This window comes from Grammomys surdaster, unplaced genomic scaffold (genome assembly GCF_004785775.1).
Source record: "Grammomys surdaster isolate TR1022 unplaced genomic scaffold, NIH_TR_1.0 224, whole genome shotgun sequence".
Taxonomy (NCBI): Eukaryota; Metazoa; Chordata; class Mammalia; order Rodentia; family Muridae; genus Grammomys; species Grammomys surdaster.
In genome coordinates this window covers 1,922,087-1,946,032 of record NW_021604669.1, presented here as the reverse complement: position 1 = coordinate 1,946,032, position 23,946 = coordinate 1,922,087, and the positions used below count along the sequence as shown (strand labels likewise).

The 23,946-nt window shown below is 47.0% G+C and overlaps 1 protein-coding gene across 2 annotated transcripts in view; it reads right to left on the bottom strand.

Annotated features, from left to right (window-relative positions):
* Positions 1–23,946, bottom strand: part of Trappc9 (trafficking protein particle complex 9) — a 461,796-nt gene that overhangs the window by 372,908 nt on the left and 64,942 nt on the right. For both annotated transcript variants that reach the window (XM_028773229.1, XM_028773230.1), the window contains one exon: positions 2,990–3,116. In XM_028773229.1, coding sequence (XP_028629062.1) covers positions 2,990–3,116 — 127 coding nt within the window. The remainder of the gene's footprint in view (positions 1–2,989; positions 3,117–23,946) is intronic.

Below are 23,946 nucleotides of genomic sequence, written 5' to 3'. Positions count from 1 at the left end.
GGAAGGAGTCAGCCACGAAGGAACACTGGATGCATCTACAAGACATCTGTCATTCTCAGTGTCTTCAACTGTGTGGCTGAGCATCTGGGTGACCAAGAACTATACTGCTTCATTCCCTGGAGTGCCCAGGAATGAGGGGCACAGTCTGAAGTGGCTCCAAGAACAACACCATAGACTGAACATCAGGATAGGGATAAAATATATTCTATCATGAAATATAAGAGAGGTCCTGGATCCATAGCTATACTGACCGGTAAGTAGGCTGATGTATGAGTAGCTGAATGGGTGTATAGGTAAGAGGATGGATAAGTGGGTGAGCCGGTGGGTTAGCGAGTAGTTTAGTGGGTGTGTGGGTAAGTGAGCAGATGGATGAATTAGTGGATGGGTAGATAGATGAACTGGGTAGGTAGGTGGATGTATAAGTGGATGGATGGATGGATGGATAGATGGATGGATGGATGGATGGATGGATGGATGGATGGATGGATGGATGGATGGATGGATGGATCGATGAATTAATGGATGAATTGATGGATGAGTTGATAGATGGATAGGTGAGTTGATGGATAGATAGGTGGGTGGGTGGGTGGATGGATGGATGGATGGATGGATGGATGGACTCAGGAGAGTAGCACCAAAATCTTACTGGCAAGCAGGTAAATGTAATATAATTTGATTTTATCTGCTCAGGAAAATCATTCAGAATAAAAAAATCAGACCTGCTCACTGTTATGAACAAACACTCACCTGGCCACTGTGGCAAAAAATGTCCCAAGCCCAAGAAGATGGCATATATCCCAGTCAGTGCCAGCCTCTAGTAAGGCTCCTCTAGGGGCCTCTGACTGGTAAGAGCCTTACCTTCTCATCTGTATGTCATATATGGAAGCCTAGATTCCTGCATCACAGAGGAACAGCAAGTAATACATAAAGCCAAACTTTAGAGAACTCCCCATGGCCACATGAAGCAAGAGCAATGGTACCAGGAGGCTGGGTATAGGTGGGCACAGGAGAACATGTCAGTAGGCCACAAAGGCATGGTGGCAAATGCGGTCATCCCAGCAAGCTCACCCTGGCATATACCTATGTGGTAACTACTGTCCTCATCCAATCCGTCTTTAAACAACTGAATGAAAACATAGCATCCCAGTATTTTCAGGTAAGCTACTGTTTCCAAATATAAGGTTAAAAATATTCTTGGTAAGAAAACGAAGGTTTTCTGAGTAGCTACAAGGTGATAGGTGCTGGGTGCTGGGTGCTAGGTGCTAGGAACCAGGCAGTGTTGAACTTCCACACATATCAGTTCGGCTCAGGCAGAACCAGACAAGTCAGTGAGCAAAAAGAGCTTTAAGCACACTTCAGATGAGTAGAAGGAGGCCCAGAGGCACATTCTCTTGGAGGCAGAACAGACCCAGGAGTGCCAGCTCCAGCTATGAAGCTCCCATGGTGCACTGCAGTCTGTCCTAGGGTCTGTGAGGCAGTTCTCTTTGCCCTCCAGCATCCCACAAGAGGGTTGAACACTGAGACACCCAGGTACAACACTGGGAGCCCAGAATGTTCTATTATGCAAGGCTTTCTCAATTTAAAAATGACCTAAGCCACGATGCAGATACATAATTATTAAGAAAGGCTTTTCTAGCCTTTAAATTCGAAAACTGAATCATTCCATCAATCCCAAATCAAATATAGTCCACTTTAAATCTTACTCACAGAACCAAACAGAATAGACCCTTTTCTTTCTAACTCCTGTCAAAGATTAAAAACAACACGTCCTAGAGAGGAACAGAGTATGCCCTGCCTCAGACCTGCAGGTGAGACGCTAGAAGCAGAAACAGAGCCCCGTTAGGAAGTAAGAATCTGGCCTAACGAAGCCCCAGAGCCTGCTTACTGTCTTCTGTTGAGAATACAACTCAGTAACAACCAATTGTCTAGCAATGTGAAAGGCTCTAAATTTGACACCAACAACACAAAAAAGAAAATTAAGTTATTGATTGGATTTCTGTTGCTGTTTTGTTTTGTTTTGGGTTTTCAAGGCAAGGTTTCTCTGTATAGCCCTGGCTGTCCTGGAACTCACAATGTAGACCAGGCTGGCCTTGAACTCAGGGATTCCCCCATCTCTGCCTCCTGAGTGTTGAGATTAAAGGTGTGTTCCACCACCCACGGCTAGAAAGTTAACTTGTAACTCTACCACTCAGGAGGTAGAAGCAAAATTCATGTGGAGCTTCCCTAAAGTCTCATATCAGTAACACACAGAGAGGGCCGAGTGACATACTCCTAGAACACCACAGGGTTACATATAACAACAGATGAAAGGTGTGCCCACAGAGGGGGACCCTAGAACGGCACGCTTCTGCTCCACAGCAAAATGCAACGCTGCAACTGCCTCTTTTCGGCCTTCTAACAAAGCTTTCTGAGATTTAGAAGTTGCTCCATGAGATCTGTGTGCGGTGAAGGATCTGTGAGATCCGGTTCACACTGCTGCAGTACTGCATGGTCTGAATATCCCAAGACTGAGGGGCCCTGACTGCAGCAAAGATACTGGGAGGAGAGAAAGGCCTCTGTTCCCAAATAGTGGGAGGAAGTCAGCCCACATCTGTGAGCAGGAGACAGCCAGGTCTGAGTGCTTCCCATCCTGGACTAGAAATCAGCAAGGTGCCATCTGTCCACACAATGGTCATGGAACTCGGAAGCTACAAAACACTGCTGCTCTCAGATAAGCTACTGTCACTGAGACCTGAGGTCAATCTTAAATAGGTTATAAGCCATAAAAATGAGGGTTAGGGTAGGGGTTGAGAGGGATATGGGGAGAGTTGGAAAGGAAAATGGGAGTGGGGGTAGATATTTCATATTTCATTGCATACATGCATGGAATTCTCAAAAATAAACAACAACTTTTTAAAAATGAAGTCATGAGCCAACAGCCGGACTCTTCTGAAGGCCCCTGAATGTGAGCCACCCGAAAGCTTGCCCCACACCCTACCCACCGCCTCACCTGACAATGGGCAGCTTGGTAAAGGGCACGGGAGGCAGGGTGAGGCCATCTGGGAGGGTGATGGGCTCCATTGTCCCGGGACACTTGGCGGTATAGTTCTCCAGGCTTTGAGTCACATCTTTCTTTTCTGAGGATAAAACAAAAGAGAATGTGAGCTCAGTAGACAAAGCAGAAGTGGGTGGCCATTGTTTAGATTGATCTGGAGTGAGCCAGGCCAGTCCATGAGGGAGGCTCCCATGAGAAGTGAAAGAGTGGTGACAGTTCCTTGAGATACTCCAGCAGCCACCACCTTGAAAGTCCTGTGGATATGGATGGGACGGAGCTATGACCCTCCAGGATGCATCGAGTACCAGGGAAATACCTGACCAAGCATCATAAAGCCATTGGGTGGGATCAAAGGGCCTTACATTTTGAACAGTACTTCTCAGCAATCACTAAGCAGCAAGCATCATGAAAGGATTAGTCTCCCCAGGGCCTGTACTGCAGCTTGTCCATTTGACAGACATGAAAGCAAATGGCCACAAATCAACGCCTCTGATCCTGCTAGTGAGCTTTGCAAGGTAAACCTGTTTGTCCCAACCACTGCTACACACACACACACACACACACACACACACACACACTCGCATCCCTTGTCACTGGGGAAAGAAAAGAGGACACAGGTGGTGGTAACAATGCTTGGATATTAGCTACAAAGGACTCTCAAACGGAGCACAGATGGTCCCTCCCAATACTGCATATGAAGTCTGACACGAGGAGAAAGCAGCTTGTCAGGGGTCCTGCATTTGACCCTACATCTGCCATTAGTCGCTAAAGCCTTTTAAAGACTTTGGAGAAGGGGGATGGGGGACAAAGACGCTCGTTATAGAAAATCTTTTCTCTTAAAAATACCAGAGAAAGTCAATCAGAAAGGACAGCCCAATGGGACCTGGGTTCAAGTCAAGAACTGGGCTTTGCTCAGGCACTGTGCAACTCTGTCAGAAAGCATGCCTCCCCCAGAGCCTAACTGTCTTAAAGTAGAAGCAATGGCTCCTTTTTACAAAAGTGTGCAAGCTCCAGGGACAAGATGACACACTGTCTAGCAGCAACCTGCACACACCAGCACTGGGCACGCCTTCATTATCACTGTCATTGAGCTAGCTACACATGGAGAAAGCCAAGGTGATGGACAGAGATTGTGTCACTCAGACTGGAGCCCACAAGTCCTAGAAGTCCAGGGAAGGACTCTCCTGTTGCTAGAACCCCATTTAGATGCACACTGTGGGAAGCAGACATGAAAGGATCACTTCTGACTTCATCCTCAAAGGGAAAAAAGTCTGTAGAGCTGGTGAGATGGCACAGTGTTCAAGAGCACTTGCTGCTCTTCCAGAAGACCCAAGTTTAGTTCCCAGCATCCACAGCAGGTGGCTCACAACCACCTGTAACTCCAGCTCCAAAGGACCCAATACCCTCTTTGGATTCCACTGACACACAGAGTCAGAAACAGAAATAAAAGTTTAAAAAAGTAAAAAATTCTTTAAATGATCAAATAACCGTCAACTTACAGTCTTGCAAAAGGTTCAAGGGCACCAAGCAGATCACTTCATTTGCCCTATGCCAGGCTTGAAAGTGTTAGTACCAACCAGCCCCATGCCACCCTAGGCAAATGCTTTCCAAGTGGAGAAGGAAAAACCTTTCTTTGATGGCCAAGAAGTCCCAGCACAAGACAGCACACATGTGCACTGTCAATGGCCCTTCCCATGGCAGTGTGTCATTCACTGAGCCTGTACTTGCTTCAGGTCAACATTTCCTATAGGGGCCTTCCTAAAGGGGACCCCAGTATTCATGGCTTTCCCTGGTTACAGTAGAGTAGTGCTATCTCTCAGGGCCTGGTGACATCCTGTCACACACGATTCCCTTCTTAGCCACTGCTATGCTGCGTCTCCCATCATGTGTGGGAAATCATCTGAAATATAATCATGCCAGAAATCCCTTTGGGGAGGTGTCAGGTCTAAAGAACCTGGGGAAGAGAGATGGTCTTCTCAAGTCCCACGGAGGAGCCAATAGGTGAGACCTGACCATAGGTATCCTATGAGACTACAACATGGGAAGGAGACCTCAAAGCCCTGATGGCTCCTGGCATCTGCTTCAGGAAATCATGATAAGTCCTAACTCTCTCACAGCCCAAGATGAGGCCCATAATGCCTTCATTTCCCTGACTCAAAACCAACATACCTCGTTTTGTTTTGATCAGGAGTTTTAACAAGGATGCCAGTCACCTAAAGAGTACCTACTGCCATTAAGAGCTATTTTTTCCACCTCAGAAATTAAAGAATTCATACAGACAAAAGAACACTTTTTTAAATGAAAACTAGCTGTCACCTAATTATAATATTCCTCATACAAGGAGAAGATATGATAGCCAAACTCTTGATGGTAAACAGTTCATGGACCACCGGGCATTTCCATAGTGGGTGCTGGCCTGAAGACCAGTGCATCATGATTTCCCAACTCATTCTTGTTCTTTCTAAGGAATAACTGGAGACAGGAGTGTCTGCATTGGGTCAGCCATGCAATCCTAAGCAAGGAGAGGGCAGGAGAGGAAGATGCACATCTCTTCCCCAAATCTGGGAGGAGAAAAGAAACTAAGGAAAAAGAACCACGGAGAGGAAATGATATGGATGCAGCTGACACACCCTGATCTCACATTCCACTTATGTTCAGAGGAACCTGACTGGTGCTTCAACACAGTGACACAGTGAGGGGACAGGGAAGAGCAAACTCCACTGCACTGCCAACGGGCTTCCAGAAAGACATGGTCACACAGAAAACAACGCAGTGCCTCTTAAAGAAGCTGCAGTCACATCCACATGAGACCCTCCCCTGGGCAGACAGCACTCAGAGATGACATCAGCACCTGCTCAGGATATGCAAACAACCTAAAGATCTGCTGGTGGGAACTGTGGGTATGAACAATGTGGAGTATATAAAAGGCACACTGAGGAGGGAGTGTGGAGGAGAGGGAGGGAGGTGCCATGAGGACCAGGATTCAGATTCCTAGCACCCATGTCAGCTGTTCCACATCACCTGTAACTGCAGAGAATCCAATGTCCTCTTCTGGCCTGTACATGGGCACCTGACATATGACACACACGGATGCACATAGAAGTACAAAGTCTTTAAAATAAAAAGAAAAAACAGGAATGGCAAAGTATACCAGTAATCTTGGCACCATGGAGCTAGGAGGATCCCTGGGAGAGGAACCCAGCCAGTCAGACAACCCTAGGCTCAGTGAGGTCTCCAAACCCCAAAAACAAATATGGTGGAGAACAACATCACCCTGTAGCCTCTGTACAGACACACACATACATACACCACACTCACTAAGCACACACATGTGCATGTATTCATACATATACCACATACACTAAATAAACAAATAAATAATCAGAGCATGCTGGAATATTATTTGGCTTTTAAAAGGACAACCTGACATCTTCCAAATATGGGTGGACCCAGACACCCTGCTGAGGGAAACAAGACAGAATCAGAAGGGAAACGCTACATGATCAAAGGGAAAAGAACGACTCCTTGGTTCTAGCCTTGGGCTGGGGAGGGAATGAAGGTCAAAGGACGCAAGCATAATAAACAGTCTGGAGAGCCATGGCACCCATGAGGAGGGAATTAAAATGTTGTATTAGAGATTCTTCATTAAGCTTGTTTTAACTGTTCTGTCTCAGGAAAAGTCAGTATGCAAACTGGCAGATATATTCATCTGCTTGACTACTGTAACCGTTTTATTGCCTATAGCATCCCTTAGCACCTGTTATAAGCCTCAAATACACACAATAAAAAATAAAGGGAACATTTCACAATTGTCCTAAAGTTTGCAGTTTTATCATCCTTGTTAAAATAATTAAAATCAATAAGAACATAGAAGAGGTTGTTGAAGCAGAAAACATCCTCTCTGAACTGACGTTTATGGATCACTATAGCCACTGGAGAATTCAGACACTTCTCAGCGCTTGTGGGCAATTCTCCAAGACACACCACACACCCTGCCATAAACGAATCTCAGTAAACTTTAAAAGACTGAAATCATACAGAGTATATTCTCTAACCATAACAATATTAAAATAGGAATCCATAACAGCGGAGCTTAAAGTCCCTAAAAGCCCAAAGTCAAGCAGAACTTCTCTGCAAACCCACAAGACACACACAAGATACACATGGGCACTCACTAGACACACTCCACAAGACACACACATGGCACACATACATACACACCTATAAGACATACACATGCACCTCCAGATGAAACAGAAGTGACATTTTTTTAAATCCTCTGGGTATAAATAGAAGTGCATTGTGGTGGTTTGAATAAGAATTGCCACCAGAGGCTCATATATTTGAATACTTAGGCCCCAGTTGATGGAACTGTCTGGGAAGGATTAGGAGATATCGCCTTCTTGAAGTAGGTGTGGCCTTGTTGGAAGAGATGTGTCAATGGGGGTGAGCTTTGAGGTTTCAAAGACCATGCCAGGCTTCCCCTCTCTCACTCTCGCTCTCTCTCTCTCTCTCTCTCTCTCTCTCTCTCTCTGTCTCTCTCTCTGTCTCTCTCTCTGTCTCTCTGTTTCTCTCTCTGTCTCTCTCTGTCTCTGTCTCTCTCTGTCTCTCTCTGTCTCTCTATCTCTGCCTATTGCCTATGGATCAGTATGTAAAGTCTTCAGCTATTTCTCCAGCACCATACTTTTCCGCTTCCCATCATGATAATCATGGACTATAACCCTTTCAAACTGTAAGCAAGCCTCCAATCAAATGCTTTCTTTTCTAAAAGTTGCCTCAGTCATGGTGTCTCTTCACAGCAATAGAATATGAAATGGCTGGAAGCACCTCCTATGCAGAGAAAACTGCATAGTCAATTAGACATTGGAGAAAGTCACCCATACACACACACTTTATCAAATGGTGTTAGACAACTGGGTATCTATGTGAACAAGAATGAAACTTGGTTCTTCTCTCTCCTCTGCACACAAATCAACTGTAAATGGATCACGATCTCAATTTTATACCAGAAACTCTGCAACATATAGAAGAGTTCATAGGGAGTATACACTTCAGGATATATGCTCAGGTAAGGGCTTTCTGATTAGACCTCCAGTTGCCCAGGAAACAAGTCCAACAATCCACAAGTAGGACTCATGAAATTAAAGGCTGTGCTGCAAAGGAAACTTCATCAACTGAAGAGGCGGTCTACAAAATGGGAAAAGCTCTGCCAGCTGTACACCAACAGAGGATTAGTGCCTAGAATATACAAGGAACTAAAAGCTAAACAAGAAAACAAACCACCCAATTAAACAGTGGGCTGTGGAACTGAACAGACAGTCCTCAGAAAAAGAAATACAAATGGCTAAAAAAAAAATTTTTTTTTAAGTGTTCACCATCCTTAGCCATGGAGGGGGTGGGGGAATGCAAATTCTTAAAACTGAGGGCTTCAGGGGAAGGGAGAGTCAGTTTTAAGAATTTGGCCCTTAGTAGGTGGACCACACTTCCACCGGATGGCTCCACACCCAGGAGTATATGGGCTGTATATACTGAACTCAATGAGTGATTTAAAAGAAAAAAACAACAGGAAGTTAGGGGGTTGGGAAGCTGGTGGATCTGGGAGGAGTCCGGGAGAGGAGTGGAGAAGAATTAAGTGAATATCATCAAGACACTATAAATCTCTTAATTAACTAAATAGTACATTTTAAAAGGATTCTTAGGAAAACATTTGAGTCCAAAGTCAACTATGTGACTACCCACTGTAAAATTCAGGAAGTAAATAAAATTATACTCAAACTAAGTACAGAGAAAATAATCAATGAAGTGTAAAAGAAAGAGTTCAACATCAAAGTTAGCGAAGGAAGACGCTTGCCACCAAGCCTGACGATCTAGGTTGTGCCAACATGGTCAAAGAAAAAACTGGGTCCACAAAGATGCCCTCTGACTTCTTCACACATGCTTTGGCATGAAGGCATATGATATAAGCAAACAACTAATTGACTGATTAACTAATTAACGTAAAAAATTGGTTTGTAAAATTATTCATAAACTTTTAGGAGAGAAATTCAAATCAGCTCCCCAAGAATAAAGGATGGGGACACACATGCACGCTCGCCGCTGGTTTCAACTCGTAGTCCAGGTTGCCCTTAAATCCACAATCCTTGTGCCTCAGCTTAAGGAAATGCCACCGGCCCTGACTTAAACAACCTGCATGGCAAGAAAGCTGGACTCAGCTTTTCTCCCTTCTGCAGCAGGACAGGCCACCTTTAGAGAAGGAAAAAGTCACCTGTCACCATGACAAAGATTAATAATACAACGGCCAGGGATGTGCCCAAACCCTGTCAGGAAAACAAGGAAACATGCCTCTTCCTAACCAAATCCTGATGAGCTCTGATAAACAGGCAGGGCCCACGTGAGGCACCTCCCACAGACACTTCCCTACATCTGCCCCTCACTTATCTACTTCTCGACAGGCTGGAGTCCCTGATAAGCAATCATTCAAGGTTCGGAGAGATTCAATATTCCTCTATGTTCCTTTCAAGTATACAAACAGATTCTACCAAAACGAAAGGCAATTATGTTAAGCTGTCAGCTTATTACATAATTATCCATTTAAACTGCTACCTAGAAAAACTTTTAAGCTCTCCAGAGGTTTTAATATAGCACCGGAAGATAGAAAATCTCTGACAAAGGCTCGGTAGATAACCAGGAATCTGCACATCTGCCGTGAAGGGCTGGTCAGGGAAAACCATGATGTGACAAAAATGTAAACTGATTCAGCCATGTACAGCAGCAATTACTAAAGGTTTTTAATAACACAGAGCACTTCAGTTATGCTATGTTTAAGTCATATGTGGTGCTTTGAGTGTTCCCCACAGGCTCATGGTCCAGAAATGGCTATTTGGGGAAGTTGTGAAAGTTCTAAGATGTGCAGCCTTGCAAGAGGAAGTAGATTCCATGCCTTGCCCCACACCCAGTTTCCTGTTTCCTGTATGCAGTTGAGATGTAATCCCTCCGGCTTCCTGCTCCTGTCACCATACCAGGCTCTGTGCTTAACAACCTGTACACATCACTGTCTCCAGCTGTCTCCAAAACTTTGTCAAAGATAAAATTTGCTCTCTCTCCCTCCCTCTCTTTCTCCATCCCTGCCCCCACCTCTCCACATGTTCCTGGCCTGCTGGCCTTTCCCCTTCTTTCTCTCTCCTCTCTATCATCATTCTCTGCCTCTACTCCCTTTTCCAGAGCCCCTTCTTATGTCCCAAATAAACTTCACTTTATACTTTAAAAAAAAAAAAAGGAAAGTTCAAAGTTCACTGTCTCTGTTAGAGCAAGGCTGGTCTGTGGAGGAAAGGTATGAAGTGTAAAGAGCTTCTCCCAATGCCACATGCCCTCCACCTCCCCACCACAACCTCTTCTTCTAATGCTTGCCACACACTCCCTTCCTTCCAACTATTCCTTGTATCATTCAACACTCCATCAATACTGAGCACTGTCTGAGGCAGGTCCCACTTGGGCTCTTCGGGAACAGCACACTGTCCTGCCACCTTTGTCTCATTACATGCCTGGTGGAGTCTCACTACAGTCTAAGACACAATTGGAGGAGGGAGGATGTTAACGTAGTTCCACGTGTCTTGGCTACTTTCTGGGTAAAAACACTCCCAGATGAGGTTAAATGAAAGATAGGCATGGTATCCCCAAAACGCCCATAACTTAGTGAGAAAATTAAATGGGATGTAACGAAATGATGACAAGGACATGGAGAGGAAGACACAAGTGACTTCTTAACGGGAGAAGGACGAGAGTGGGCTCACTGCCACAGGAGCAGCGTGCAAACCACACAACATGCTTTGAGAATCAAAGACTGCCCCACAATACATACAGTGGCCAAGGGATGGCTGGGAACACAGGGAACCAGGCTAAGATGATGGCCTCGATCATGGTATCTTCGAGATGGCACTGGACAGGTGAGGGGCTGTTGCTGCAGTGTGCAGGGCTCACATGTCAAGGAGAGAGCCCAGCTTCATTGTGGACAATGATGAGAAGGAGCAGATCCAGGAGACTGGAGCTGATATTAAGACCTCTGCTCTGATCCAAGTAACAGGGCTAAATGTCTGACCTAGGGCTATGACTACAAAGTGGGAAAGAGCCATCCCAGAGGACAGAAGCTGAAGCATCAGAATGACCAGAAGACCAGGACAAAGTGACTCCAAGAAGTTCAAAAGCTTCCAAGAACAGGAAAATGATGATACCCTGACGGAAACCAGAAACACAGGGTGACCAGGTAAGACGCTGGGAGACCAACGGACAGCCTTCAGCTGGAAGTTGGCCCTCGAAGGTCAGGAACCACTATCTAATGTCACAAAAACATGAACAATTTTTTTGCTTTAAATCACAAAGTATAATTTGAGCAGACCAGGAGCTCCACTCTTAAACCCCTGCCATAAATCTTCAAAGATGTTTTTAATTGACGCCTCCATTGACCTTTTCTATAATTACCGTTTTTAATAAGCTTTTTCATAACGAATCATTGTCTTTGATGTATAACTAATTTTGTGATGTTTCTTGAACCAAAACTTCTCTTGCAGCTGCTTGGTTTTCTTCCCCAAGGTGACACGGGTGAGCTGAAAATGATGTCCCTGAGTCACACCCCAAGGGCACCTGGCTTCCGAGGGCCTTTGGGATTTGGGGACAAGGAGACCACAAGCTGCAACAGACTGTCCAGCAGACACTTCTCAACTGCTGGGGCTACCCAGCCTCAGCTACACCATGATATAGTTCAGCAGAGTTGACCAGGAGCTGGGACCTCTGGGGCCACTTAGGAAAGTCACCTCTATATTCAAATCCCACTCTCCCCACCCCAAGAAGCCTGAGGCAAAGGTCTGGCTCATCAAAATCTAGGCCCTCGCACAGCACAACCTAGCCAGCCTATATCCCCATCTACTGATGGATGACAAACTTTTAACGAATTTTCTTTGGGCAATGTAGCATGAGCTAGCCATGGGATAAAGGAGTAGTTAGATGACTTAAGTCAGAGAATCTCACCCAATTCTTCTCTCAAACAACCACTGCTGGCTCTGAGTTGACAGATAATCTCCTCACAGGGACACACCAGAGATATCAGGCACACACTGAGTCCAGCTCTGTCACATTCAGTGAGTACAGCTCATTGACAATGTGGGCAACACAGAAGGGTACTTAATACCACTGTAGGGCAGAATGGCCAAGCTGTAATCCCAGATCCTCCATGCCCTGCGCAGAAGGGCTGATTCTCTCGCTCGCTCGCTCGCTCATTCTCTCTCTCTCTCTCTTTCTCCCTCCCTCCCTCCTTCCCTTCTCCCTCCCTCCCCCGTCCCCACTCCCCCCCCCCCTCTCTCTCCCCCCCCCCCCGCCTCAACTTCAACCTTGTAAAAGAGGCCTCTCAATAGCTGCTCAACCATGAGAACTGAAGTGTCCTGAGAGCACGAAGGTGTACACAGAGCCCAGCACTCAGAGAGTGCCCAACCATCACAGTGAACACGGAGGCTCTGGCAATAAGGGTGGGTCACCGTCTCCCTGCTGCATTTGAGTACAGACAGAGGGGTTTATCAATAGATACACACTAAGAAGGTGAGAAAATTAATTAGTGTCAGGGCCATGACACACCAACAGGGCAGGTATACCTAGCAGCAGGTCAACCTTGACCCGAGAAGCAGACAAGGAGAGCATGGTGTGGGGCCTGTCCCCTTAATACACCTCCCACATCTCTACCCACAAACTGGCTACACACATAGGCATAGGGTTCAAGAATCCATCTGCTAGGCTTCTTAGAGATAGGGCAGGGCTGAACATTTGAGTGCATGATGAATACACACCCATGGTGGTACTAATGCTATGAACTCTGTCAACAGAATGCATGGCATCAGAACACAGTGATCAGATCACGAAGCCCCGGAGCACAGAGTAAAGCACTATCACCCAAATCCCTGGGTCACCTCAGAGGTGACAGAGTGGTCTCTGCTGCTACCTCAGATGCCCACCCTGATCTGGCTCACTTACAACCTTATGGCTTCTGGAAGGTCAGTGCCCTAGCAACATGCCATCTCTCTGCTCTGACCTGAGGTGGTTCTGTGATGGGAGTAACAGTGACACGTGATCACAAGCTCCACACTGCCAAGTTTTACAGGGTTCGTCTACTGACTCCAAATTCTCAGAGCCCACACAAACACTGTGCTCCAAGCTGTAGCACTGGATTGTACACACAAACTCACAAGTCTGTGGATATATGTGGCCTCCCTGGTGCCACTAAACACCCCCTGAAAATGGATACAATAAGACTAAAATGTTAGGAGAACCCTTGGATACCAACAGGTAGGGAGGAATAGCCACCCATTCAAGTGTGGGCACGGGCAGCCGGTCACCCATCAGCTTCGGGACACTTCCCAACCAGCCTTCTGTAGAGACTAGCATCCTTTATGTAGCATGCACCTTAGGGCTACTGGTGGACAAGTGGCCCAAGGCCAGAGCATGAGTTCTGCTGCACTCTGCAGCCCAGCACCGGCGTTCTTAGACACCCTCTCAGGAACAGTGAGGTACCCGGGGCCTGACGATAAGTCTTCCCCACTGGAAAAGGCTGCCTGTACAGCCAGCTGGGACATGAACTCTGAGCTTTCTAAAGACAATAGACTCGGCATACTTTTTACCAGCTAAAATCGATACTTACCACGTAAAGATCACTTAATAAACACTATTAATTTTAAGTTACTTCAATCCCTTTTTTAAATGATTTCCAAATAAGCCTGAGCTGCTATCTCCCTTCCTCTCCAAGATCACTGAAGCAGGGGATCAGCAACAGCCGACAGTCATGACCCAAGGAAAATGCATTCTGCCAGCAGGGCTTAGGTGTGTCTAAAACCAACAAAAATGGACACTGGTCACCAGACACGCCGGGATGTACAAGACGCTCTTCTAGGGTACGGACACTATGTCTACTCCACTGCCACTTCATAACCAGCAACAAAACGGTGTGTGAGCCCTAAGCTATGATAACCTCTTTTGGAGGCATGAAAATTAGCTTGGTGGGTAGTGACTAGCACCCTAAGAATGGATGGGATGGCATGGGCTAGATCAGCAAGGACAAGCTAGAATAGGAAAAGACAGATCATAACACCTCCTATGGATTGAATCCTCCTGAGGCCTAGCCCCCAGAATCTCAGAATGGAACAGTATTTGGAAACAGGTTGCTTTTGCTTGTAATTTGCTTATATTTATTTATGAGTATCTTGCGTACATGTGTGTACAGAACATGTTTTGTCTGGTGCCTGTGGAGGTCAGAAGAGGGAATCAGATCCCTTAGAACTAAGCCACAGATGATTGTGATCTGCCATGTGGGTGGTGGGAACCAAAGCCAGGTCCTCTATAAGAGTCTTAACCGAGAGCCAGCACTCCAGCCCTCAAGACAGGTTTTAAAAGAAGTAATTAAAGTAAAATAAGGTTGTTATAACAGGCTATTGTCAAATGTGACTCGTGCGCTTATGAAAACCAATAATGAGGACACAGACACACACAGAAGAACACATGGTGGGGCCAACGGTTTGCAAGCCAAGGAGGAAGACCTCAGAGAAAACTGATCCTGGTCATGGCTTGACCCCTAACCTCTAGAAACAGGAAAAGCAAGTGTGTGAAGTCTGTGGAGGCTACCAGCATGTGGCACTTTCGCAACAGCCTGGGCAGGATGACATGGTATGTCACATACAAGTGTCAGAGCACTGGTGCATGAAAGTCAAAGTTGCACATAACAGCCCCCAACACAGGCTGTGGTCAAACTGCCTACTCTTGATTGCCAACTTGATGAGACTTAGAATGACTGTTGAAACTAACCTCTGTATATGTCTGTGAGGGAAGCCCCACCCAAAATGTGACACCATCCCAGTGGGCTGCAGTCCTGGACCAAACAAAAAGAGAAAGTGGGCTGAACGCAGACATTCATCTCTCTCAGCTTCCTGATTGCGGACGTAACATGAGCAGCTGCCTCATAGTCCTGTTGCTGTACCTGCCATGAAGGACTGTACCTTCCAACCCTGAGCTGGAATAAACACGTTCTACCTTAAGTTACTATTGTCGGAGCACTTTATCACAGCAGAAGAAACAGTAGCTAAAATGCCACTGTTGTGACTTCCCAGGGTTAGAGTCTTCGGTGGTGCTCAGTACACTTCTGTAGTAGATCCTGAATTCCTCACATACAGCATTACCATATTCCCAACTCTACATTAAATATGACACGCTTTGTCTCACACAGCTAGCTCTTCAGTAAGTGAGTGAGCATGTCAGCATGGATCCATTCCCACATCCCCACAAGGAGGAACCTGAAGCCAGAGAGACAAGACTTGAGACACAGGGTCTCACTACAAACTCCTCCTTCACTCTCCCTCCAGAAAACCATGCCTGCCCCTGCACCCAGGCTCACAGTCTTAGGTCACCCCTTGCACACAGCCCCTGCCCACAGAGCCAGTGCCCACACAACCCCCACCCACACAGCCTCTTCTTATTGCATTCATTGTTTCCGAACTATCATGACAAGTGAAGACCCACTTCTTGATTTTGCATTAAATTTAACTTCACTTTCTTTATTCTTACAGATACAGATACACTGATTCAGAGCTCACATTCTGATGACTTACATCCACTGAACAGTAAGTATGTGCTGAGAAAGATGCTTTTGAAAGAAAATGAGTGAGGTCTGGGGAGATGGCTCAGTTGGTAAAGTGTTTGTCACACAAGCATGACCTGAGTCCAATCCCCAGCATCCACATAAAAAGCTAGGGGTAGCTTTACAAATACGGACTTGTAATCCAAGGGCTGGGGAGGCAGACAAGCAGATCTCTGAGGGGCTTACTGACCAGCAAAGCAAGACTATTGGCGGGGCTGGAGAGAAGATCTGCTCTTCAAGGGGACCCAGTTCATTCCCGGCATGCACATCAGACAGCTCACAACTACCACAGCTCCAGCTCCGGGATCCAAACCCACTTCTAGCCTCTGCAGGCATTGCATTTGAGAACACATAATTTAAAATAAAATAAATCTTTTTTAAAAATGACTAATTGGTAAGGTCCGGGTACCAGTAAGAGATTCTGTCTCAAAAATCAGGGTAGATAGTTCCTGAGGAGCGACAGCCAAGGCTGACCTCGGATTTCCACAAGCATATGGACATTAACACACATACACACATTAAAAATGAAAAAGAGAATCAGTCAAAGATTTAAAGATGAGAGTCGGGAAGAGCTAAAAATAAAGGCTTCCCATCTGTTCCCACCTGTGAAAATCCTGCACAGACCAGCTCTGTGGTGACACCCTTAGCTGGTGACACCCTTAGCTGGACAGGTCTCTGAGCTAGAGAGCCATAAGCCATTGTGGGGCCAACTGATACCTATCAGGGGTAAAGTACAAGGCCACAGTGTTATCTGCATTGCTCTGATAGCCCTCCAGCTAACGTGACATTGACTTTTTAATTCTACACTCTGAAATCAGGAGAGCTGAGAAATGCTACAGGCAGAAGAGCCAGGAAAAAGTCACCTGCCAACTGCAAAGACCACAGCCGACACATTCTCCCATGGAAATCAAGTTTCCTTCCCTGTCTTTGTTAGGATTCTATTGCTGTGATAAAGATCATGATAATGAGTTTGGGGAGGAAAGGGTTTACTGTACCTAACAGTCCATCATGAAGAGAAGCTCAAGCAAGAACTCAAAGAAGAACCTGGAGATGGGAACTGACAGAGACTGGAAAGTTCTGCTGACAAGCTTGCTCCCCATAGCTTGCTCAGAAATCCCATGGGTTTCTTGAAAGATCCAAGACCACCTGTCCAGCTGTGGAATCACCCATCATCACCAACATCAATCATCAATCAAGACCACGCCCCTCAGAACCGCCTACAGACCAAACCCATTGAGTCATTTTCTCAACTGAGGGTCCCTCTTCCCAGATGACTCTAGCTTGTGTCGAGGTGGGGAAAAAAAAAGGACCCTAACCAGGATACTGTCCCTCTCTACACACTCAACATCTCCTAGGTCACTCACTGACACCATGAGCAACATGGACAGCCGTCAGAGCACAGAGCTGGAAGAGCTCCATGTCAGAGGTCTGAGAGCAACATGAACTGTCACACTTTCCGGGAAGTCAGACAGAGATCTGGCCAGCTGTGCCTTGCTCCTGTGGTCCCTTTGCTCACAGCACAGGCCAGGCCTTTGCACATGCTTTCTCTAGCTGTCACAGCTGAATAACCACAAGACAGGTATTAACCCTCACATACTGATGAGGAAACAAAGTCAGATAAAAGAAGACGGCTGACTTAACTAACAAGCGTTTCCTGAGCCTAGATGAGCCACGTTGGGCTGTCCAAGGATTCCAGCCATTAAAAGTTCACACAGAGTTCAGCCCTGGAGAGTCATTAGAGACACACAATGAGACAATGTCCATTACCTTTTATATTTCCCTTTCTGTAACTGCTGGGTGGGGCAATTCTCTGACAGAAAGGGAAGATGCTAGAAGGATGTTCTGAGGGAGAAGAGGCCAGGGGCCCTGCCTGCACTATGGAAACCTGGAGCCAGAGGTAGAAAAGCAGCTGCTCCAGCTGACTTGGGCCAGCCTGAGAATGTTCCAGACAGTGTAGCATCTCATCTGCATGTGAGTTCTGTAACCACCAGAAATGCGCTGCCTTAACTTCCTACTCGTTTGGATGGAAGACTGCCTTAAACTACGTCTCTGTCGTGGGAAACTTAGGAAGGAAGGATGCCTGTAGGATGGCTGGCCATGTTCTAGACCTAGAACTGAGTTTGGGGCATGGGATTCAGTACTTTGCAGCAGACAGTGGACTAGTGTGCAGAACCATGGGACTGTTAGATGCTGTCAAGCACACAGCTCGGTAGCCCTTATCCCACAGAGACCGGCTCCTTTTAGAAGACACAGGAGGCCCTTTTGGCCCTACCCTGGAACGCTCTAGTTTGGTTCACCTAGAACTTGACAACTTATTATTCCCTGTCACTTGTAAGTCACTAAAACATTTGAGATTTTTGATGTTCCAGTAGTTTTTCCTCAGCTCGGTATATTGCATTTCTGGTTTCCCCACTAAGAATATACTTTATTAGAAGGTACCTACTGTGTCGTATTACATGGCATTTATCTCTTCATCATAGAAATCACAGGAAGACCGTGCCCCCACCACCACCACCTTCTTCCTGCAGGGGTTTTGTTCAGTCCCTTCTGCCTGCTTCTGAACAAAGAAAGGAGAGCTTATCAGTTCCAGAGGAAACAAATTATAGCCCTTGGCTGGGGAACTCCCACCAGGATTCTTTACAACTGAACAGTTCATATGCACATCTTCCTTTCTCCCCTACCCAGGTGAAAATCGAAATATAGCAAATTAAAACTTTCAAAGACTCCATATCTGTCGTGCAAGGAGAAAGTGTGAGGACGAGGAGCACGTGTCGGGAAACAGGCACTTCAGCAACAGTCTAAAAGTTTTGCCCTTTGTCTCCAACCACAGTTCACACTGAAGACTGCCAGGTGAAGCTAAGGGCCAGCACTCCTGTGGGAAGTCAGAACCCAGACAAAGCATGGCCTGTGGCTCCAGCCCACACCCCCGCTCACAGACTTTAGGACACCATCAGCAACCACTCTGGTCCACCCCAAACTCAGATACCAAAATGTCATAAAAACAATATATTCCTGCTTCAACACTACTAAAATTTAAACACACACACACAAAATAAAGTACCCAGAATCAGAAGAGAAAAGGATGCTGAGTCCACACAGCTACTTCCAATCCAGGCGCATGAAGGTGGGAGACAGCCATTTCTGGGTCTGGTTCGTCCCCACCTGGTGATGCTCAGCTGGTGGCCACTCCAACAGATAACACCTGGAGCCCAGGACATCAGTAATTGCAGGACTGCATGGCCACCTCATCTTCAATAAAAACAATTTGACTGTGTCCCTGACTACATGTATCACTTATCACAGCTCTTCATACAGAGCTTACCAAGTCTGAGAGACCTCAATGGGCTGTACACCAAGACTTCAGCTTAGCTGTCTTGCCACACACAGAGGCAGGGCCATGAAAGGATGCAGAATTTCTCTACGAGGGGCCAGGGCAATGGTAACAACAGTATTCATTTTACATTCTAAACAGTGTGACTGAGCGGGGCAGGAAAGGAGCTGGCTTTCAGAAATGGGAAAGATTCAGACAAGGCCTCGGCTGGAATGGTCCCTCTAACACCTTCTGCTCACCAGAGCCTGTTTCTCTGCCTCAGACTGCCTGCTTCCCCAAGGTCTTAGCCTGGTGACATCAACTCCATAGGTTTACAGCAATGCTATAGTGTCAGAGTGGTATTAGAAAATGGCCTTTAAAAGGTAAATGCTGCCCCTCAAAATTAAGTCTCTCTTGAGTAAAATAACAAAAGCTGACTGAAGAGGAAAAATCAGTCTTGGCTTCCCAGTGTGAAGGGGAGGAAGAGGGAGAGGTTGGGGTGCGCGCGCGCACACACACACACACAAATGTGACTATCCTCATGCTCAAACATACTCCATGAATGTGGTATCTACAGGTGAAGCCTATGGAGATGAAGATGTCCTGAGAGTGAGGAGAAGTGTGTCTCCTCTGTCATCCTGACAACCCCAAGGGAAGGTAGAATGGCCCTGGGGGAGGGAAAGTCAAAGAGTCACTCCCATGAGCCTGGGAGAGGTAAAGAGACCAGGTCAGGGGCACTCTACAGCTGAAGCCCAGGTCTCCCCGCCCCCCCCCCCCCAGGTCCACACAGGCACAGTCAGGATAACAAATGCTGGCCTATCTTGCTACCTGAGAAGCCTAAGTATTGTCGGTCCTACACATCACTTTAGATGTGTCAGAGAGGACCAGGCAAAGACTCAAACAGTGGTCTCTCCAGGCTACCCTGGTTCCCTAGCCTAAAAAAGACCAAGGCTCACCCCTGAGACCCTGACTCTAGCCTTTCCTTCTGGCTCCTTCCTTTCCCAAGAGGAGAGGTCATCCACACCCTCCAGGCTGAGATAACCTCAGGGCCAGTCCTCATTCTTTGCCCAGCATGAAAGCCAGGCCAGCCCTCCCAGATGTCCTCCACCAAGCACAAAGCCCATAGATCTGGGGACATCAGGGGTCCTATGGGATTCATGTTCCAGCTATGAACACGCCAGAAACACATATCACATGTTGTAACTACACACATAAACAGGGTGCCCAGGGCCTGGGCTCAAAAAAAATAGGCCCAAGGTCACATGTAACACAGCCCCCCAAAAGGTCACATGTAACACAGCCCCAGCTCTGGAGACGAAAGGAGAAGGGAGCAGGCCCTGCCGGTGTCTCCTCCTGCCCCTCACCTGAAACCTGTGCATCCCAGCTGAGCCCAAAAGACTCCTGGAGCTGCACTCAAGACTTAAAATTCCCACCTAACTGGGAGGGCCAGCAGAAGACTTCACCAGGGACCCAAGTGTCACCATGTGATTCCCCAGTCTCCCAGGAGCATTAGACTGTGGTCTATGGTCCAAAGGGGAGGATGGTCACCATGGCCAGTCCCTGTATTCCATCTACGTCTGCAATCACAGACTTGCTGGGGAGAAAGCAAACTAAACGCTGCCTGCTAAAAAGCAAGGAAAACATCAAATATGCTAGAGGGGGCTGGAGGGAGATGTGTGTTCTTTGTGGGGATTTATCTCCTGCTTCCAGACTTGAGCGTCACAACGGAAATTAAAATCTTTACCACCATGTCCCTTTAGCTCAGCTGGACACAGTCACCTCCCAGGATGCTCTGTAGGAGCTGGCACAGCAGCATGTGCTGTGTGATGGGGGTAGGGGAGAGTCAGTGAGGGCACACTCACTGACACTGAGGAAGGAACAACTCTTCCTACAGAGCTCCTCCTTCCTCCCAGGAGACCCAGCGGGCTCACAGAACCCAACAGTCTAGGCTATAGCCAGCAAGGCTTCCCCAGGACCCCAGACAGCCAGGTCAGTCTTCACGTTGGCTCCTGTCATGGTCCCCAGGGAGATGTGGATACATTGGTGGTGTTGACTTCTCCACCAACACTGTAGGATGAGGAAGACATTTCTTTTCCCAGGTGGTTCATACTCATGCCCCAGCACTCAGCCACGCTGGCCCTAACCAACCTTGCTCTTGACTTATCAGGAAGTGACTGTGGGATTGGTCATCAAGGATATGCCTATTCTTCCAAACTGCCTTTCTGGAAGAAAAGGAAGGATATTCTTAGAAAGAAAGGTGAGAGGGAGGACAGGGTACCTAGGGGTTCCCAATACTAAATACATATTAGAGCAGTCAGTGTTCCCCAGTGCAGGGCCAGGTAAGAGCTGCCATGGGTCCACAAAGTGAGGAAACGCTTGCCTCAGTTGACAAAGGAAAGCATGGCCAGGGGAAGTTAAGAGCAGTGAGCTCAACACACATGTTGGCTAGAAGCCTAGCTCCCAGGTACTGTTAATTCAGTGGTAGAAGCTAATCTTTCAGGAAAACCATTTCTCAGGGCTCCAGCAATAGTTTTAAATCTAAATCATATAGAAGACATATCCTAACATGGTCAACACGGATTTTCATCATGTGGCAGCTTCAGGCTGGAACACAATAGACTCTTGGGAGATGGCGAAACCCTTCCAAGCTCTTTGTAACCGTCCAGGTCTTCTGTGTCCAGGCAGGTGACACACAGATCATTAGCATACTGGAGTCTTCTTACTTCAACACTATCCTAGGTTAGAGCTGAGGGCTAGCTCTGTCCTGGAGAACAGGGCAGCGGGCATCTCACTTATACAGCAGGCAGAATGCTGTTCTCTGACCAAACCCATCAAGGTCTCAGTGAAAACCAAATGAGGCTCAAATAGGACTGCTTAAAAGGGCTCACATGAAAGAGATTCAATTGCAAACACTGAAAAAATAATCAACCTTAGAATAACCAAGAAAATGCAAATTAAACAGTGAGGTGCTCAGCACATGATGGATTGGGGTGCTGCTGACAGCAGGCAATCAATCCTATCAGAAAGCAATTTGGCAACACGTCTAAAGAGCAGACAAATGTTCAGAACTGATGACCTAAAAAGCCCTTGGTGGGTAAACCTATCTCCTGCTACAAAGCTGAAGACAGAAATAAGCCTACCAAGGTGTCACATACAATAGTGAAACAAGATCCCCACCCCCACCTCCCAAAAGGCAAACAAAATGGCTTGGAGAATGGCTCGGCAAAGTGTGCCCCGCACAGGCACAAGGACCTGAGCTCCATGTTCTGGGCCCACGTGAAAAGCTGATGTGGTGGTGTGTACTTGCAGTCTCAGTAATGGGGAGGTAGCAACAGAGGGATACTGGGATTATCTGGCCAGCCTGTCTGTCCCAGTTGACAAGCCCCAAAACCCAGTGAGAAACCCCGTCTCAGAAAATCCAAGATGAAACCTTTACGCCTTGCAGGCTGTGTAGCACAGTTCACTAGGACTGTAGTTAAATAGTTCATACACATGTGTTAAAAGAGCCTTCAATAATAGGACCTGCCACAAAATATCTGAATACTCCCGTGCAAACACGGCACTCTTTCTAGAAAAATCACATGAGGAATAAGTACAGCAAACACAGGTAGGTTTAAAAGCAAATAAGTCTTAAAAGTGTAAACAGGGAGGAGAAGGAGGGAAGAAAGAATGAGAGGGATCTGCTGAGGCAGGACTCTCCACACAGACTCTCTGTGACTTCCTTAGCCACTTAAAGAAAGAAGCCAAACCAGATGCTAGCAAACACATCCCAGCACCCAGGCACAGGCCATAAGTGACAGCCATCGGAAAACACCATTGACCAGGTGTGGTGTGGGGGGAGTTCGTGCACTTGGGCGTGTGTGCACATGAGTATGAAAGAGACACGGCACTTCCTGTCAAGTGCAGAGGCAGCTGTGAGGCTGTCAGGCCTGCCTGCATTGTATCTTGTCCTGTAATTCGGGGACGAAGTCCCTGTCTCGGGAGAGAAGAAGGTCAGGCTCATCATCCTGACTAGGAAAGTGGAGAGATCAGTCCACTTAATGGTCCCTTGTCCACGCTCAGACAGCTAACAAGCACTAACTGCTTCACTGTCCTGTATAAACCACAGGGCACCTGAAGGGGATGACAAGGCTCCTGCCCTTGAGAAACATGATAGCCAGTAAAACAAAACAGAGCTGTGTCTGAGGAAAAGGCACCAATCGGTGGCAAATACACAACACACTGAATGATGTCTGTTGCATGCATTAGGGAAAAAAACAAAAAAGGTGGGGACACTGTCTACTGGGAACAAGTAAAAGACCCTCAGGGGAAGACAAAGCATGGAGAAGTCCTGAGGTACAGGGGAGGTGTCTGACCTGCAGTAGAAGGAAGCCACCAACCCAGCAAGTGGCAAGTGAAGAGTCATAGTTGCACAAGGGAAGGAAGCCAACACCACCTGGGGGCACATGGGCTATGCAAGATACAGAGAGCAGGGTCCTGACCAAGTGGAGGGGAGGGGGCAGGGCTACAGACTCTAGCCTTGAGTAAGTCCTGTCTCTTTAGAGTTGTTGGGTCAGGGGAGTTGGGGGTGGTCACTGGCTGGCTAGGGAGGATGGGAAGGGAGGGATGGGACAGGAAGGAAGAGGCCTAGGCTGTGTCATCCTACTTACAGGCCTAGGCATTCTGGGAGATTACCCTATCTGTCTCTCCATGCCACAAAATCTCCCAGCAATGAGCTAATCACTGAGCAGCTTCCAGGCCGCTCAGCTACTGACAGCTGCAAGAGATGAACAACTGCAAATGTCCCCCAGCATGAAGTCCGTGGAGACTGCCTGCCACATGCTGAAAAGCTCCCTTCTTGTCTGTGTCCAGCAGATCTGAGGCTCTTCCCCAACCAGCCCCGCCACTCCGCCCATTGTCCCAGTCCCCAACTCCAGCAGGCATGTCTCTGAGAACCCA